This window comes from Ochotona princeps, chromosome 18, assembly GCF_030435755.1.
Source record: "Ochotona princeps isolate mOchPri1 chromosome 18, mOchPri1.hap1, whole genome shotgun sequence".
NCBI classification, from domain to species: domain Eukaryota; kingdom Metazoa; phylum Chordata; class Mammalia; order Lagomorpha; family Ochotonidae; genus Ochotona; species Ochotona princeps.
This window is the reverse complement of record NC_080849.1, coordinates 32,433,791-32,452,804: the sequence shown is the minus strand read 5'-3', so window position 1 is coordinate 32,452,804 and position 19,014 is coordinate 32,433,791. Positions and strand designations below refer to the sequence as shown.

The following is a 19,014-nucleotide window of genomic DNA, read 5'->3' as shown; positions in this document are numbered from 1 at the left end:
TGTTCTGTACAACATTTTTATTGATGTACAAAATAGCCTGTTCACCATTCAAAAACGTCATCTGCATAGTAAGGTTCTCTTATCCTTATTTACAGAGAAGGTTTATAGTGCAAAAAACAAGAAACTGTGTCCCAGCCCAGCCCTTCTAGCACGCACCCTGATCAGTTCCGTCCCATGCTAGCTGGGGTTATTTGGCTATATTTTGGGCCTCCAGCCGTTAATGAATTGCATTATTTTCTTCACCTGCAGTTTGCTCAATTTGAAATCCTCTGAGAGGATTTCTTCTGTTAGCTGAACAAGCAAATTCCCATCAATCTTTTCAGTGGCAAAGAATGATATGACGTCTTCAGACAAACCGATGAACCGTAACGACTTAGACACTTCTTCTATGGAGAGTCCCGAGAGATCGGCAGGTGGTTGCCACGGGGAACCGTCACCACAGGACCTGGGCGCCAGCTGCAGGTGCAGTGGGGATGAAAATGGGTAGGAGATGGAGAAGATGTCCTGCATGCCCTTTTTAACAAAATACTGGTCCTCAGAGAGATCTGGAGACCCCGACTTGGGGTCTTCCTCAGCACCATCGATTTTCAGAGGCAAGGGAGGTGTTTCCGAGGCGGCTTTCTCTTCCACTGGCTTTGGAGCCCTGGGCGGTAAGGCAGGGCACGAGACACTCTGTTTTGCTATGCCAGCTGGGACGGTGCTCTCATCCGTGCTCTCCAGAGAGTAGCTGGCTGACTTGGGACAACCAGAGACACCACTACTGAATTCTGCTGTGCTTGGGCCAGGGGTGCTGCCCAGGGGCTCGCAGCTGTCAAAATCTAGGGGTGCTGGGCAGTTTCTCTTTGGTGTGCCTGGCGTCTTCTGTCGTGGGTAACTGTAACTCCTGCTCGGATCCAGCAGGAAGTCGCTCCGGGTCTGGCTCTCGGATGCTGCCGAGTAGTGGTTGGGCCACGAGAGCCTGGAGGCCAAGGCTTCCGTGGAAGGACTCCCGAACGGGGACTTCACATCCACAGAATCTGTGTTCCCGCGGGTGCATGGATAGCAGGACACAGGAGCACTTTCTGAAGGACTTGTGTCACTCTTAGTGACGCTGCATAAAAGGAAACAGAGAGGGTAATTAGCAGAAAATAATCATTATTGGAAAAAAAAAAGAGATTGAATCCCAAGCCTTTCATTATCAACAGATGTGATTTCCAAGTGTAAGAGCACAGTTGGAAAAAAAAAAAGTTTGGGATTTCTCATCATTCAATAAAGTACCTACTAGCCCTGCCAGGTTTCTAAGAATCTTAACAAAATACCTGGACAATGATGAATAAGTACCTAAGGATTTAAAGCAGTGCAGAAGAGAAGGAACCAAGACAGCTAAAAGCATCTCTTTGCTAGTAGGTGCTTGCATCATTATGGTGAGAGAAATTCGAAGGCCAGGCTTAGCTTTGCACCAACAGGTGTCAAGATTGATCTGTGGTGTCTGCAGTGGGCTCAGGGGGACTCGGAGAGGGTTGATGGGTGCCTCCTGCTGGCCATGCTTGTACGATGACATCACCATTACCTGTGACACGGCCTCTACCTGCAAGTCTGAAACAGGAAGAAACACTTCCCATAAATGCCTGGGCTTCTCTACCGGTGAGTGACAGGAGCCTTGACACTGCAAAATCCAGAGAACCAAAAATACCTACAGAAACAGGGCTGCTTTAACCCGTACACTGCAAAAGCAACAGCAAAGCGCTGTGTGTGCAAGGTGGGCGTCGGGCTGACGAGGGGGCAGACAGTGGAAGCAACCCCTGGAACCGAGGCTGTTGCTTCTGGAGGAGAATCATAGTATGTCCTAGAATCACCGTATATCAAAGCTGATGTCCTCCCGTCATGGGCTGCCCAAGAGAACAGGGTGGAGGGGGGGAATCTGTTTCTTCAGACAACAGTTGAGAGTTACATGGCGAAAGGTAAAGTGTAACTCAATCACATGCAAGAATTGCATTTTTTAAAAAAGTGCTGGCATTTGGCAACAATGGAAGATATTGTGTTGTCCTGTAGGAGTATGGAGGGCAGGAGAGGGGAAGCCAGGTGAGGCAGTGAAGGGGGCCTGGGTGCTGGCTGCAGGCGCTGTCCCAGTGGGAAGAATTGGATGCTGCCTAGCGAACACTGGAGCATTCAAGGGCTGTCGCCTGAGTCTCCACTCGGTTTTACTCCTGTATTTCTCGGTTACCTGGGGCAGCCTTTCTTCCCAGCACACCAGCCCTTGCCTCCGAACTCAAAACCAACAGGAGTCACAGCACACTCTTTTTGATAAAATCATGAAACAACTTCTCCCCACCCACCCAGCGAGGTACTGGTGACCTTGAAAAAGACTCTCAGGAACCAGGGGAGGAGCTGAGGTGGCCGGGGGCCTGTTTGTCAGACTTACATGTTGTGCAGCCCTGATGAGTAGTAGGACAAGGTGGGGCTGGGAGAGCGAGTTTGCGGCCGTGCTGGCTTGGCGGTGCGAGGAGGGATGGAGGGGCTTGTGGACAGAGGCTTGGCGCTTCGGGGCGGGACAGGCGGGGCATTCAGGAGCCGGCATTCTTCTCTGACCTAGTGCAGAAAAGAACACTACAGGTTAGCAGTGGGACTGACATGGCCGCCAGGGCCCAGCTGCAAGGTCCTCTGACCATGTGCCAACATCATGGCAGGGGTGAGGCTAGTGTGAGAAGATGGGAGGCAGCCACACAAAGGCTGCCAGAATCAACTTGGATGCCTGTGAAAAGATTGATTTTTTTTTTAATTTGAATGTTTTTATTATCGTTTTATGGTACAGTTTCACAGGCCCTGGATTTCCCTTACCATCGTCTCAAGTCACTTCCCCACCAACCCACTGAGTTCCCCTATATTATTACTATGTATAGTTCTTCATAAACAGTCATATGTCCATCATTGCAGGAATGGACAATGGCAGAGAGCCCAGCATCCTACTGTCAAGATAAAGTTAAGAGTTTCACTGGGAGTCCATCTTTACTCTGGAAGTAGAGATGCATACTGTTTTGTATCCTCACACTTGGATATGATAGTCTCCATTACAGTACTATACATCCTCTTAAATGAAAAGCCACAATACAAAATCAGCAACAAGAAGAAAAATAGAAATTTACAAAGCCATGAAGTTAAATAACCTGCTACTGGATATGACAGCCTCTATTACACAGTTACTGTAGATTCCCTTAAATGAAAAGCCATAAAAGAAAACCAACATCAGGAAGAAAAACGCCATGAAGTTAAATAACATGCTATTGAATGACTAATGTGTCGCTGGAGAAATGAAAAAGAAAATCAAGAACCTTCTTGGAGAAAATAATGCTAATGTATGATCTATGAGTCACTGAAGAATTTAATGAGAAACTGTGTTGAAGAGATGAAATTAAAACAAATCAAAATCCATGAGATATAGCTTCCCATGATCTTTGTTGGTGGGGCATGTCTCCTGTAGGCAACAAATAGACGGGTTTTGTTTATTTAATCCAGTCTACTAATCTACGATGTTTGATTGATGAGCTTTTTTTTAGATTGATGAGTTTAAGCCATTTACATTCAGGGTTAATATGAATGGGTGGTAATTTGGTCCTGGCATTTTAGCAAAGGTTTGTTAATTGTTTTAGTCTTCTGTTGTTATTTTACTGGGATGTTCTTCATATTTGCTTTTGGTTTTGGTGGGTGCTATTCCTCTTCTCTGTCAACAGAACACCTTAAAGTATCATTTGTAGGGGAAGTTTGGAAGAGGCATTTTCTTTTAACTTTTTTTTTTTAACTGTGGAGGAATTTTATTTCATTTTCAAAGTCAAAGGAAAGCTTTGCTGGGTACGTTATCCTGGGCCAGCAATTTTTTTTCTTTTAAAATCTGGAATATGTCGCTCCATTCTCTTCTGGCCTGTAGAATTTCCTGTGAGAGGTCAGCTTTGAATTTAATTGGCATTCCTTTATATGTCAATATATTTTTTTTTACGTGCACATTTAAGACTCTTTTCTTTATGTTAGATGGAAGAGAGCTTGATTATCACGTGTTGTGGTAAAGACCGCTTTTGGTCAAGCCTGTTGGGACTTCTGTGACCCTCCTGGATATTGTTTCCTAATTCTTTCTCTAGATTAGGGAAATTTTCCCTTATTATTTCACTCAATACACCTTTAGACCCAGTTTCTCTTTCTGCACCTTTTATCTCTTATATTTGGCCTTTTAATAATGTCTTTCAATTCTTGAATATCTTTTTTTTGGCTTTACCCAGCTCTGCTTCCAGTTTTTTGTTTGTTTCCTCCTGGAGACAGGAAATATCTTCCAGTTCTGAGATTCTTTTTTCTGCTTGCTTCATTCTATTTTGGAGACTCTCCATTGTGCTTTTAATTTGTTCCACTATATTCTTCTTTTCTGATATATCAGCATTCATTTGATTCATTTCCTGTGTGACATATTCCTTAAATTCCTTGAACTCCTATATTATGTGCTTCTCGTTGTTGATAAGAAGCTTTATAACAAGTGTTTTGAATTCTGTATCCCCCATTTTCTCAATGTATTCTTCAGTTAACTCTGAGGTTGCCAAAGGTTCTTTGTGTCTTTGTGTCTTTGTCTCTTTTTTTGCTCTTGGTCATTGTACTTCTGGTTAGCAGAGTCTTCTCCTTGGGGCAGGTTTCTAAGCTGTGTCACCCATAGGTCTACAATGCAATTTTACTTCCTGTGGTTGGTACACAGTTCTTTGTTTGAAGTCACTTGTGCCATTTCCTCCAGTGAGTTCCAGGTCTAGGTTCTTATGTTAGATTTCTATCACGGTCTCTGTAGCCCTAGCTCATGACTCACCACTCTCCATCTCCTGTGATACCATGCTAAGGCTGCACCATTATCTATACAACTTGTTCCCATTTCTGGTTGGAGCAGGTCCCAGGATTAAGGAGACACCAGGTATCCTATATAGCTAGGTTGTTGTTGGTGCTTATCTTGCTGGAACCTGTTGGTTGTCAGGTCTGAGGGCTACAAGGACCTATTTTGACCCGTACAATGCCAAAGTCGCTATTATTTTCCCCATGGGACCAAGGCAATGCACTGAGCTCAGTGAATCTGCTCCCAGCTCAGAGCATGTGCAGCTCACTGTTGTCCCTGTAGTCTTAAAGCTTGTGCCACAGTGTGCAAAATGGCACCTGACGTGCACTACTAGAGTTCCTGATCTCCTGGCCATCAGGTTTGGGAGCTACCCGGACATATCTTGGGTGGAACCTGTAGGATGCTAAGTTGTTGCAGTTCACTGAGTCAGAAATGAGTTCACTCCCAGCTCAGTGCATGCATGTGCAGTCCTCTCCCATATCTTTTGTCTCCCTATACAAAATGGCACCCCATTTGAACTGTGCTGTGAAATCCACCCTCTTCCCGCACCACCTGTATGGGACCTGCTGGTCTTCTCTGTTCCTGTTCAAATCAAACAGACCAGCAGGATGGGCAGTTCTTTGTCTGGGTTCACCTCCTGAGCTCCCGGTGAAAGTCCCTTCTCACCACACTGTTGTGTCCACTGCTTTCCTGTGTCTGTCAGACTCCAGGTGCCCCTCTGCCGTTGTTCTGTCCTCTCCTATTTCCTGAAGTGTGCCCTCTCTGCTTCACATTGGCTAATGTTTCTCTGGTTAAACGTTTCCTTACCCTATTCCGCTATCTTGATTCTCCTTCAACAGACTGATTTTGAAAGGAACAGCTTGGCCAATGCTCGCTGCTGCTGAAACGCAGCAAATAAGGTGGAAGAAAGCCAGTTTCCTTGGCTAAGGAGCTATGGAACCGCGAGGCAGAAGGGAACAAAAGTACTAAGGGGGAAGGATACACAGCGCTCATGAGTTCCACAGGGGAGTCCACCCTCAATCTGAGTTGCTTGTTCACTGTTCCAGTGGAATTCAGCTGGATTCAGACCAACCAGCTTTCTCCAGGCCTAACTTATCACGGATGGCATCATGGGTAAAGCTACCACCTGGGATGCCAGCACTCTATGCAGGTCTTGTTCCCAAATGGGCGCCGGTTTGTATTTTGGCTGCTCCACTTCTGATCCAGCTTCTTGTTGATGACCTAGGACAGCAAAAGATGAACCTCTTGGCCTTGACCTGGTCCAGACCTGGCCATTGCAGGTATCTGGGGGGTGGGGGGTGGGGGGTGAACCAGCAGCTGGAAGCTCTCTCTGTAACCGAGTTTCAAGTAAATCAAAAAACCTTAAATAAGTTTTCCTCTGTAAAGCTACATGGCAACCATGATAGAGCCTGTTAATCTGCAGAGCCTAGGTTAGGGCACCCAGGAAATCGCATTCCTAACAAGCTCCTGGATGAAGCAACTGCTCCAGGAGCTATTTTGAGAAACCAGGTTGTAAATGGAGAAATTCTGCAACTCCCCAAATCTAAATCCTGTCATTTTCTGAGGAAGTGGTTTCTTACCCTCTCTGTTTCTTTATATGGGCAAGGCTGCAAGTGGACTGTGACATATTCGCTTGGGGAGTCTGTCTACCATGACCCCATTGCTTCCCAGTCACCTCTGGTGTTTAAGAACACATTTCCCATTCAAATGCACACTCTTGGGCCTGGCACAGTAGTAGCCTAGTGGCTAAAGTCCTTGCCTTGCACAGGCCGGGATTCCGTATGGGCACCAGTTCCCATCCAGCTCCCTGCCTGTGTTGTGGCCTGGGAAAGCAGTCAAGGACAGCACAAAGGCTTGGGACTCTGCACCGGCGTGGGAAACTTGGAAGACACTCTGGGCTCCTGGTTTCGTATCACCTCAGCACCAACCATTGTAGTTGCTTGGGGCGTGAATCAGCGGACAGAAGATCCTCCTCTCTGTCTCTCTTCATCTCTGTATATCTGACTGTCTAACAAAAATACAATAAATCTTTTAAAAACAAAACAAAACAAACAAACAAAAACCCACAAAACATACAAGTGCACACTCTTCATGTACTTTACTAAATCAGACAGCAGGGGGCAGCCTGCACCTGGTTCTACTGGTCTACCCTCAACTACCAGGGCAAAAAAACCCCAGAGCTGACTGAGACTGTCAAAAATGTTGAGCTTTAATGCTCTCCTCTGCTTTTAGGACAAGCTCCCACTGATTTTTTCCCGCGCCTTTGCCTTCTACTCCTTTCTTTCAAGCAGTTGTAGGGTAACAGAATGAAAGAGGCACCTCCCAGTTTCTTGGCAGACAAGTTTTTGCTCAAGACAACAAGAAATGAGCTTACAGGATGACTTTGTACCTTTTGACAGCTTAACACGGCTTGCATACTACACCTCCAAGCCATACTCCATGCCTGATCACTTGCCATGGAAAACCAGCCAGTAGCAAAAGTCACATGACCTAGGGTGGCCTGGGAGCACTGAAGCTAGGCAAAATGAGGCAGTCTGAAAAGTTTCATGGCTGCCTTCCTTCCTGCAGCTAGGGCTCACCTGCAGGACCACGGCCCAGTCACAGTGGCCGCTGGGTTGCCAAGAGAGAATTTTTTTCAAAAGATTTGTTTCTGTTTATTTGAAAGCAGATCAGATTTATAGAGAGAAGGAGAGACAGGGAGAAAGCTCTTCCATCTGCTGGCTCACTCCCCAAGTGGCCGCACCAGCTGAAACTGAGCTGATACAGAGCCAGGAATAGGAGCTTCCTCTGGGTCTCCCACGTGGGTGCAGGGTCCCAAAGCTTTGGGCCGTCCTCAACTGTGTCCCAGGCCACAAACAGGGAGTTGGATGGGAAGTGGACCAGCCAGGACATGCACCAGCCCACATGTGGGATCTTGGCCTGTGCAAGGTGAGGATTTAGCCATTAGGCTATTGTGTGCCCTCAGCTCACCTTTTTTTTTTTTTTTTTTTGAAGTCTGGAGAAGCTATTTAGGCTAAAACTAAATATTCAGAGAAACAGATATCTTCCTTAACACTGGTGGCCTTCTTCCTATTGAGATTCACACAGGAGGTGAGGGGTGTTGGTCAGGCTCTGGCAGCTGACCTCTGAGAACCTAGGGAAAAGTGGGGCTTGCAGAATAAGAAGTGGCTCCGGGACAGGATCTCACCCCATTGTGGGATCTTTGTTGGATCCAGAAGACTAAAAAGGATGCTGGAGTTCTGGTTTGCGTCATCCTACTCCCTGGCTTTTGGGGGCAGGATAGGATTGTGCCCTCTGCTTCCCGTCCTGCTGGTGATCTGTATAGTGGCTAAGTTTCTTTCCCCTCTTGGGAAAAGTCTGCACAGCATAGGCTAAATGGCTGTGATCTCATTATGGGTGAACATGGTATTACTGATGCTTCAGCAACTGAAATCAGAGAAAATGGGAGGAGTCAGCCAGCTCACTTTTAGGTTTAAAAACAGATAATTTTTTGCTTCTTCATCATGGATTAGACTGGAAGGAGAGGGAAACCTGGCAAATGCTGAATTCAGAATTTTCTGAATTGTGGAATTAGTCACTCAATATGACACTTCATTAGACTATGTACCTGAGATGTCAATTTATGATATGAGAGAGCTGGTGCTGTGCCACAGCACATTAAGCTGGTGCTGGCACTGCTGGCATCCCATGGGAACACTAGCCCCAAGCTATCCAGCTCCCTGCTAATGCACCTGGGAGAGCAGCAGACAATGGCTCCAGGGCTTGGGCCTTGCTACCCACTGAGAGACCCAGATGAAGTTCCTGGCTCAGGCCCGGCCATTGCAGCTGTTTGGGGGATGAACCAGTGTGTGAAAGACCTCTCTCTTTCTCAAGTAAATAAAACTTTTTAAAAAGTTCATAGTTATTGTAACTTATCTTTTAATTTCATTTTTATGAGTTTTTTTTAAGAGTCATTTATTTTACTTGAAAGTCAGAGTTATATACATAGAGCGAGAAAGACAGATTTTCCGGCTGCCGGTTCATTCCCCAATTGGCCACAATGACCAGGGCTGGGTTGATCTGAAGCCAAGATCTTCTGGATCACTCACAAGAGTGGAGGGGTCCAAGGACTCGAGCCATCATCCTTTGCTGTTTTCCCAGATCATTAGCAGGGAGCTGGATCGAAAGTGGAGCAGCCAGGATTCGAACCAGTGCCCATATGGGATTCTGGAGCAAGAGGATTACCTTGATACACTACTGTACTGGCCCTTTATGTGAGTTTTTGAAATCACCTTTTTGGGGCCAGTACAGTGGAGCTAACCCTCTACAGTGCCAGCATCCTATGTGGGTGCTAGTTGCTCTGCTTCCAATTCAGCTCCCTGCTTATGGCCTGGGAAAGCAGCAGAGGATGGCTCAAGTCCTTGGACCCCTGTATTCTTGTGGGAGATCCAGAAGATCTTGGCTTCAGATCAACCCAGCCCTGGCCACTGTGGTCATTTGGGGGAGTGAACTAGCAGACAGAAGCTCTCTCTTTCTCTGTAACCCTTTCCAGTTAAATAAATAGTTTTTTTTTTTTAAAGCATCCTTATACACACTTAGTTTCAAGTGACTGGCCAGGTCTTGGAATTCAGAGCAGAGCAGAAGCCATCAGCACATGAATGTGATCTAAGGGAAGGGCTTTCTTCCTGTTCTGTAACGTACCATGTCCTGGCAGCCAAGGTTCCTCAGCCCTGGACTGTCCTGAGGACTTCCCACTAGGTTCCCATGGTGTATAGGGAAAGGAAGAGAAAAACGTGTTTGGAGGTTCCAGGGCTTGGTGTGGAAAAGCTTCTGAGGTGACCACAGGAGCCCTGAACCGAATGAGAAAGCTAATATGCATGCCTTCGTGGTTTCCACTCTGATAAGACAGGATGTCAGTGTGGACAAGCGCCTGGGGCCAGAGAGATTTTCCTCCAGGGTTATAGGAACACAGATTGTATAGCTGTGTAAAGTCATCTGGAAAGACCTTTGCTTTAAAAGGGACCCTGTCCATGAAAAGACTTTCAGGTGTCATTCTCTCGAGGAACAAAATGAGTGGCATGTGCTTGACCAGGCAGGTGGTGCAATGGCCCTTCGTGGGGGGACACAGTGATGCCCCAGCTAGCAAACCTCTAACTGATTTCGTTACTTTCAGTTTCTTGGACTGGCTGCTCCCATGTCCCATTTCCTCGAGTTTCATGGGAAGAATTCTATGGCTTGGCAGAACATACTCATTTTGGGATCTGAAAGTTATACAGGGTGACTGCTTCCTGTCTGTCTTCCTGCCTCTTACACCCTTGGAACCACAGTCATCCCACTTTGATTCAAATGGGACATTTACATCCAAGATGAAGGTGGCTGTGCTTTCAATGCATTTCATTGACAATAAAAGGCGATTTATAAGAATGGACAGCCTATCACAATTTCTAGCTTCCCTTCATATTTGATTTTACATGTATGTGCTGCATTTTCAGTGCATTCCTTCTAAAACCTCAGTATGTGGCTTTCATCATGTTCCTGATCATCTCCAGCAGGCCCCCTTGGCTTACTGGATAAAGGCCAGACTGTGGTCTGGCTGCCACACCCTTCCCTAGTTACTTCCTCTGTATTCCTCTCTCTGAATATGCAGGTCCACCTAGAGTAGTACATTCAGTGCCACCTGCACCTGCCCTGTGCTTTCTTACCTGAGGTTTCTGCTGACGATCCCCATTGAAACACCCCTTGCTCACAGCCCAGCCCTGAAGGCCATGTGCTGTCTGGGACCATTCCATGTAGGGACCAAGCCAGATCCCTATTTCTGCATACAGCTAGCCACTGTGATACTTTTTAATCTACATGTACATGTAATTAGCCTGGGAGTGAAAATGGTTATTACTGCCATGCAAAAGGCAGAATTTGGGGATCTGTCACGTCTGGCATAGATATGTCACATGAGATGTCAGGCAGAGGTTAAAAGATATTACTACAATTATAACAGAAAGGTACTGTTATTTTTACACACAGAACATAGACTGCCTTTTGTGATTTTATGCAGAAATTATTGAAAATTCATCTGCCTGGGTGTTATTCCTTTGTGTTAATGGAGAAGAAAAAAGGTGCCTGCAGAACTGGCAGCTACTCCACCTTCACCTCCACTACACTTTGACGTACCATGGAATAAACATGACAATGACTGTACTTCCAAACCAAGAGAGGTGGTGGCTTTGTCAGCCATCTCCAGAGTGCTCTCACTTCAAACATGAAGATAGAAAAAAACAACAACACGTGGAGTTCTGTAGACTGAAGTCTTCCTACCTAGTTCCAGTGTGAACGACTTGAACTGGCAACAGCAGGAGGAAGAGCTGCCTCTGCTGAGGTGAGCGTTGCCACTCACCCCAGACGGGCTGACCTTTGCCTGTCTGGGCGATTTCTGGGTGCTAGAAGCTTGGGTGTTCACAGAGTGGCTCCAGGCACTGTGGCCATCTTGTTTAGGACACGGCCCATGAGCACAAATGAGGTTTAAGGGACAGCCTGAAGGGCCACCTTCCACTTGTTGTCAGAGCCTGGCTTCACCCATAGGTCCCTGGCATGCAGCTTCACTATGCATTCGCTCCACTTCTAGCGCAGTCCTCTCCTGCCTGCTCCTTCTCAGAAAGCCATTGCCTCTTCTAAAATGCTCAAGGATTCAATTCTGATCGAATCAGAGACACCACTACCTCCATGTCAATACAACTCCCCTTGCTGCTCATGTAGCAGGGTGCTCTCCCAGGGGAAGTAGAAACTGATTTATCAAAAGGCGGTGATCAGGTTCACAGGGCATAATGCAATGAAGGTATATTCAAGAGACAGCCATTTAATACACTGAAACCACCTGAGAGTGGAAACTGAAGTAAGTGGTAAAAAGTATCTGTCCCTGGAACCAACAGCTTGGGTCATTGGTAGGTCCATTTCCTTTGTCACTGATTGAAGAACATGGCCATTGCATTCTCATTTGTCTCAATATGGTATTAATTCCATGTCACTATTTATTTGCTCATCAAATCCATGTGATTTCCTACAATGGGATCACTGAGCTTGGGTTAAGTATACAAAAATAGAAGAAAACTACAAACTACTTAAAAAAGAAATTGAACAAGACCTCAAAAGATGGAGTAACATCCCATGGTCCTGGATAGGTAAAATCAATATCATTAAAATGTCTATACTGCCAAAAGCAATATATACATTCAACGCAATCCCAATCAAATTGCCCAAAACATTCTTCATGGAAGTGGAAACAATGATCCAAAGATTCATCTGGAAACACAAAAAACCATGGATAGCTAGAACCATCCTGAAGAACAGGAAGTTAGCAGGGGGAATCACAGTTCCGGACCTCTGGACATACTATATAGGGCAGTGGTTATCAAAACAGCGTGGTACTGGCACAAAGATAGAGAGGAAGATCAATGGAGCAGAATAGAAACACCAGAAGGGAACCCAAACAGGTACAGCCAAATAATCTTTGACAAAAAGACAAACGACAATCCAGGCAAATGGGAAGGTCTGTTCAATAAATGCTGTTGGGACAACTGGTTAATAGCCTGCAAAAACAAAAAGATAGATCCACATCTCTCACCATACACTAAGATCAGATCTAAATGGACAACAGGTCTAAACCTACATCCAGAAACCTTCAAACTTTTGGAAGAAAATGTTGGAAACACACTGCAACACTTAGGGGTAGGCCCTCACTTCCTAAAAAAGACTCCAAAAGCAGTAGAAATCAAGACCAAAATAAACAATTGGGACCTCATCAAACTAAGAAGCTTCTGTACAGCTAGAGAAACAATCAACAAAGTAAAAAGGCAACCCACAGAATGGGAGAAGATCTTCGCACACGACATCTCCAGAATATACAAAGAGCTACAAAACAACCAAAATGTCAAAACAAACAAGCTACTCAAGAAATGGGCACGGGAAACGGGCAAACACTTCACAAAGGAACAAACCCAAATGGCAAATAAACATATGAAAAAATGCTCAAGTTCCCTGGCAATAAGGGAAATCCAAATTAAAACATCAATGAGGTACCACCTAACGCCAGTAAGACTGGCCCACATGAATAAAAGCACCAACAACACTTGTTGGCGAGGTTGCGGGGAAAAGGGAACCCTACTCCACTGCTGGTGGGGCTGCAGGCTGGTACAGCCTCTATGGAAATCAGTATGGAGAATATTCAAACAACTCAAAATCAACATACCATATGATCCAGCAATAGCACTCCTAGGAATATATCCAGAACAACTGTTTTACGAGAAACCAACATGCACTCCTATGTTCATAGCAGCACAATCAGTAATTGCAAAAACATGGAAGCAACCAAAATGCCCATCAACAGAGGATTGGATAAGAAAGCTATGGTTCACCTACTCCATGGAATACTACTCAGCTATTAAAAAAAACGAAATGCAGTTCTTTGTGGCCAAATGGGCCAAACTGGAAACCATAATGCTAAGGGAAATGAGCCAATCCCAAAAGGTTAAATACCACATGTTTGCCTTAATTTAAGATGATATGATGTTATGTATAACATGTTATGTTATGAATGTTATATGTTGTGTATAAACTAAAACTGAAATGTAAGTGAGGTGGTCACTGAAGGTGGCTAGGAACTCGCATTTACTTTTAACATATTGGTTAGTCATTACTATGTCAATTAATACCATAATGATGTAAATTTTTGCTGATGGTATGTTGGAGCTTTCAATTGACTGGGATGATACTCTGCTGGCTCTGTCTTCAGACCAGAGAGGGTATACCTAAGAAGCCGTTGAACTTGACTGGACAATAAGATGCTGGACTCTATCTTTGGTATACGCTTGCAATGGGGAAATCTCAACTGAACTTGAGCTGTGGTTATGCAACAAGGTGGAGGAATCCACCATGGTGAGAGGGTTTGGGGAGAGGTGGGGAGAACCCAAGTACCTATGTAACTGTGTCACATAATACAATGTAATTAATGAATTACAAATAATAAATAATAAAAAAAAGTATACAAAAATAAGACACCCATAAAGTTACTTATATGTATGTGAGAAAGGGAGAAAAAAAACACAAGTGAGATACACACTAGTAACAACAGAGGTATGTACGAGAGTACATGGGGGCACCACGAATTTACTGAAGGTAGGAGGAGGAAACTAAACTCCTGGGGAATTTTATGGAGGGAGTTCTAAGAAAGACAGACTGAGATTGTCCAGTGGGACACCAGATGCTGCTGCTGCGGTTTACGAGTGTGGGTGAGGCAACACACCCTGGTGCCACTTATCAGAAGGAACGTCAAACAGTTCAATATTCTTTCTACAGAGAAAATCCAAAGCTACCATGACACTAAGATTGTGGTGGAAGGACATAGAAGGTTGACGCCCCAAAGACAGACAGGAGAAGAAACACACAGAGAGAAAACCTTGAGACTTCTGGATATTCAAGGAGGATAGCCATGACCAGATGACAGTAAGAAGTTGAGAGATGGGGTGACTATGGAAGATGATGGTGTGAATGAACAGAGACTCCAGAAAGCCAAGCAAAGGGCTGGAGGAGATGCACCTGATGTGACAGTTAACAGGTCCCTGGTGAGCTTAGCAGATGAGGCTGGAGTCAAGCGTGGGGGGGCAGGTCAGAAAGCAGATTCTGCTAAGTTGCAGCTTGGGTGGGAGGTAAGATTAGTCAGGGAGGACAAGACCACAGTCTTTCCTGGACATTGGCTAGTTGTGACAAAAGGATATCAGACTGAGAAAGGCATGCCTATTTTATGTTTTCTAATTGTTTAAAGCTTGAAGAAACACAGAAATTGTGCCATAGTATGTGCATGCATGCCGGGCATGTAACTTGGAGGTCAAATGATAATGGACATGGGATCCTGTGCTCTTCTCTTTCACCTAAGAAGATGGAGAAAAGACAAACACTTTTTGTTACTGTTTGCTGTTGTCAAGCCATCACTGGCCATAGAGAGCCAGCGAAGGGTCCAAGGGGGGCTTGTCCCTCAAGAGCTAAGGCAAAGAGGAAACGCACCTAAAAGATCAAATGGCTCTGGACAGCTTCATGCATCTAGGTAAAACAGTTAGCCAAAAGTCAAACCTAACTTGATTTCTGGTTAAAAACAAATGGGCTGTTTTTTGGGCTTTAGAACACAATGCAGAAAAGTTTAACTTGTTTTCCTGATTCCTGAAATACACACACACCTTTCCTTTCCCCTCTGTGTTCCCTACTGTTTAGTGAGAAAAGAATCAGACACAGGATGAAGGACCAATCATTTGTGTAAAATAGACAACAAGATCTTGCTAAAGAGCTACATGTTAAAAATAATGCCTAAAATGTGTTCTTCATACAAAGTTTGTAGGTGCATGACTGGAAAAATTAGATGTGGATGTTTGTAGAACAAAATGTCAAAAACTACACACCATTAGAAGTCCATATTTATTACTTATGAACTCACTGCTTTTACTTCTTATGGCTTTTCTAAATTATTCATGGGGATTTAAAAGAATATAAGAAATAAAAGATGCACCAAGTATCTATAAAATAGCACCATGTACGATTGAAAGCTTTTTAGTGTGATAGTGTTTCTTGAAAAGATTTTGTTTATCAGAACTCAGAAACTCTCTATGCATGTCCTATGGCAGAAATCACAGCTCTTTACTAAGTGGACCAATGAGTTCAGAGAGGTAAACAAACACTTGACTGTGACACATTCTTTCCTGAAGAGTCTTCAGATTTCCTTTTTGGGGAAAAGGGAAAATTTCTTCTTTTTTATATGATTTATTTATTTTTATTGGAAAGGTAGATCTACAGAGAGAAAGAGACAGAGAGACTGAGCTGCCATCCACTGGTTCATTCCCCAAGTGGCAGCAATTGCCTAAGCTGAGTGAACCTGAAACCAGGAGCCAAGATCCTCCTCCAGGTCTCCCATGCTGGTGCAGGGTCCCAAAGCTTTGGGCCGTCCTTTGCTGCTTTCCCAGACTACAAGCTGGGGGGCTGGATGGGAAGTGAAGTAGCTGGGACTTGAAGCAGCACCCACATGGGATCCCAGTGGAGGGAGAATATTAGTTATTGAGCCATTGTATTAGTTCCAAAAGGGCAGTTTCATAGCAGTGGTTGCTGAGCTCCTAAATGGAAGGCACCAATTCAGAAATATACTTGCTGAGGGGGCCACATACTTCCTTAGTTGATGGTCTAACATCTACTGGCACAGGCCCAAGTTGGGGCAAGGACAGCTGTGGAGCTGCTGTTCAAAAATCACATGGCTTGAGACTGTGAGCAACCACTAAAGGAGATTCTGGAATATTTCAGGGGAGGAGGGATACTTTTTGTTTCTGTATTGACAATGCTTTAGGAACTACATCGCTGGAGGTGAGTGTGATGTAGAAAGCAGACCCACCTTTACGATGAGTTTCCCTCTCTAAAAAGCCAAATTGAGGATAATGCTGGCAATGCAAAGAAAGGAGGTTAACAACCATGCTTCCTTGAACTTGTCTTTTTGCCATCACTGCATGCTCTCTGCCCCATATTTTACATTTCTTCCCACACTCCCTCCTCCCAGATAACCAAATCATTACAGCCTTAAGAAATCTTATTTATAAAGAGGCTTTTATACAAAGAGTTCATAACCCTGTCATATAGCCACCAGTGGATATTTTCACTCAAAGAGAAATTAAAGTGACAAAGTGCAGTAAAAGAACTTCTATTTGATTCACTGGGCAAGGGCAAATGTGATGTATAGTCAGAATGCTCATTTTCAGATGCACAAATTTCTTTCTCCCAGTTTTGTACACTGAGAAGGACCTGAAGTACACCCTTCTCAGCCAAGGCCTGCAATCCCCAAGCCTCAGGCAAGGGAAGGCGGGGAGAGACCAGCAACCCCTCAATTGGAGGCAACAGGGCAAGTGGATCTGAAAAGAAGCACTTGTTTAAACTCTAGGGTGCTTCTGTAGGATCAGAAGAAGGTCTGTGCACTGGGGAATAAGAAAAAAAAAAAAAGATCTTCCAGAGCAAAGAGTAAAATGCATGGCAGATGCATGTAGATAACACAGAACCTTCTTAACCATGCAACAAACAAACCCAAAAACATATTTGAAAGACTGATAGAAAGGGAGAGGGGATGACACTCCATTTGTTGTTTCAATTCCTTAAATGGCCACAAAAGTCAGGGCTGGGCCATTCAGACACTAGCAGTCTGGAACTCCATCCAGGGTCTCTCACATGGGTGGCATGGGTACAAACATGTAAGCCAACTTCTCATCCTTTGTCAGGCGCATTAGTAGGGAACTGGATCAGAAATACAACAGCTGGGACTCAAACTGGCACTTCAAACTGGGATGCTGATGCGACAGGTGCCAGTTCAACTTGCTCTGCGATAGTACCAGTCCAATTAATGCTATTTTATATAAGTGGTACCTAAGAGTGCATATTTGAAACAACCCTTGTCTAGGAGAACACTATAGGCATCTCATCAGTCTGCTAGTCCCACAGGGTTTAGATAGACACAGAAGAAAACAGAACCCTCTTGGACTGGCAGCTTCCGTTTAGAAAGAACCTCCATGCAACAGAAAGCAGTTAATTTCAAAGTCACTAAAACACAATAATATTTTTGCCCTTATCCCATTTAAAAAATGAGAAATGAGGTATGCTTACTTACAGAGTGTGTCTTAGGAGTTTTAACTAAAATGCACTGTCCCCAGGAGAATGAATGAAACGTCCCAGGTGACTGACTCATTAGTGGAAGCCTGAGTGAATCTTTTGGTAGAGCTGCTATTTTGCAAAATAAATAACCATTTCCACATTCATATTTGTAGTACCTATACTTGAACATTAATATATTGGTCTTATTTAAGAAAACCTGTTCTTTAGATTCTTTTCCAATATAAACATTTGATAGAGGGAAAAAGCCCAAATATGAAACAAAAAATCAGAGTAGAATCTGTTTTCACAGCTACTCTCCAAACATTTTAACAGGACTTTCCAACGTGGGTGGCCACGTGAGGCCAGAATTCCACAGGATGTACACATACCGTGTTATGGGTTTTGGGGGGTATGGTATTGTATCCAAGGTTAACGTCCTAGCTTTGACATTTGTTTTTATGAAAGATTTATTTAATTTATTTGAAAGACAGAATTAGAGAAAGAGAGGGAGATGTATAGAAAGGAAGAGATCTTGTATCTGCCATTTCACTCCCCAATGGCTGCCCTGGCCAGGGCTGAGGTAGGTGAAAGCCAGGAACTTGGAATTCAATCTGGGTCTCCCACGTGGGTACAGGGGCCCAAACACTTAGGCCATCTTCTACTGCTTTCCCAGCCACATTAGCAGAGAGTGGATTAGAAGGGAAGTACCTGGGACTCTCTGAGCCCAAGTCCATATGGGTTGCTGGCAACAGCTTGTCTGGCTGTACCATGATGCTGCCCCAAGCGTTGATATTTCTATCCAGGGTATTAGTTTCCTGACATTTGTGCCAGTCAGAGAGTCACACAAGGCTTTCCCCAGGCATTCTATAATTTCTCAAAATCCTTCTCTACTCATTTAAGGGCTCCATGTTCCTAAGATCCACGGGTAAATCCACAGAATTTCTGCACTCTGTATTTTTCTTTTTCTTTTTTTTTTTGCTTAGGATGATGGAAAATTTCATGATGTCCTCACAGTGAAGACTACAACTTAACATCTATCTTACCAAGTAGACATTCTAAGAGCTGCATTAACAAAATGTTAACTTTTGAAATGAATATTATGTTTGGGCAATATTGTTAGAAGTTTAGCAAAATGACACTCCTCACAAGGCACTTTTGGGATGTGAAGATCAGCGGCCCTGTCTTGGGCTACGGCTGACTTTTCTGGCACAGCTGCCTAGGGTGACAGGCCCATCTCCATCCGGCATCTTGGGAAGGGTATTACATACCCGCAGGGAGTGACTGCCTGTCACTGCCCCTTTCTTAATGAAGGACAGAGGGAAAAATCCTCTTTAAAATAACTTTCTCTCTTCCCCTAAATTGGGACCCATCTTACATTAAATTATCACTCCTATTTACTCTGAATGCTTACTAAGTGACAGGGAAAAGTGCATACTTTGCATAATAAAATGATGCAGTGAGGAAGTTATTAACTCCACAGGAACTCACTTAGGGAGGCTAAATATTTTGTTCAAGGTATGAGGCCCCCGAGCAGCAGAGTGAGG

At 44.4% G+C, this 19,014-nt stretch overlaps 1 protein-coding gene across 1 annotated transcript in view; it reads right to left on the bottom strand.

Moving 5' to 3' along the window:
- Window positions 1-19,014, bottom strand: part of GAREM1 (GRB2 associated regulator of MAPK1 subtype 1) — a 206,379-nt gene continuing 187,365 nt past the window's right edge. Inside the window, exons 5-6 of the mRNA XM_004579563.4 lie at window positions 2,402-2,568; window positions 1-1,090 (exon numbers count right to left, since the gene is read on the bottom strand). Coding sequence (XP_004579620.2) covers window positions 196-1,090; window positions 2,402-2,568 — 1,062 coding nt within the window. The 3' untranslated portion in view covers window positions 1-195. The remainder of the gene's footprint in view (window positions 1,091-2,401; window positions 2,569-19,014) is intronic.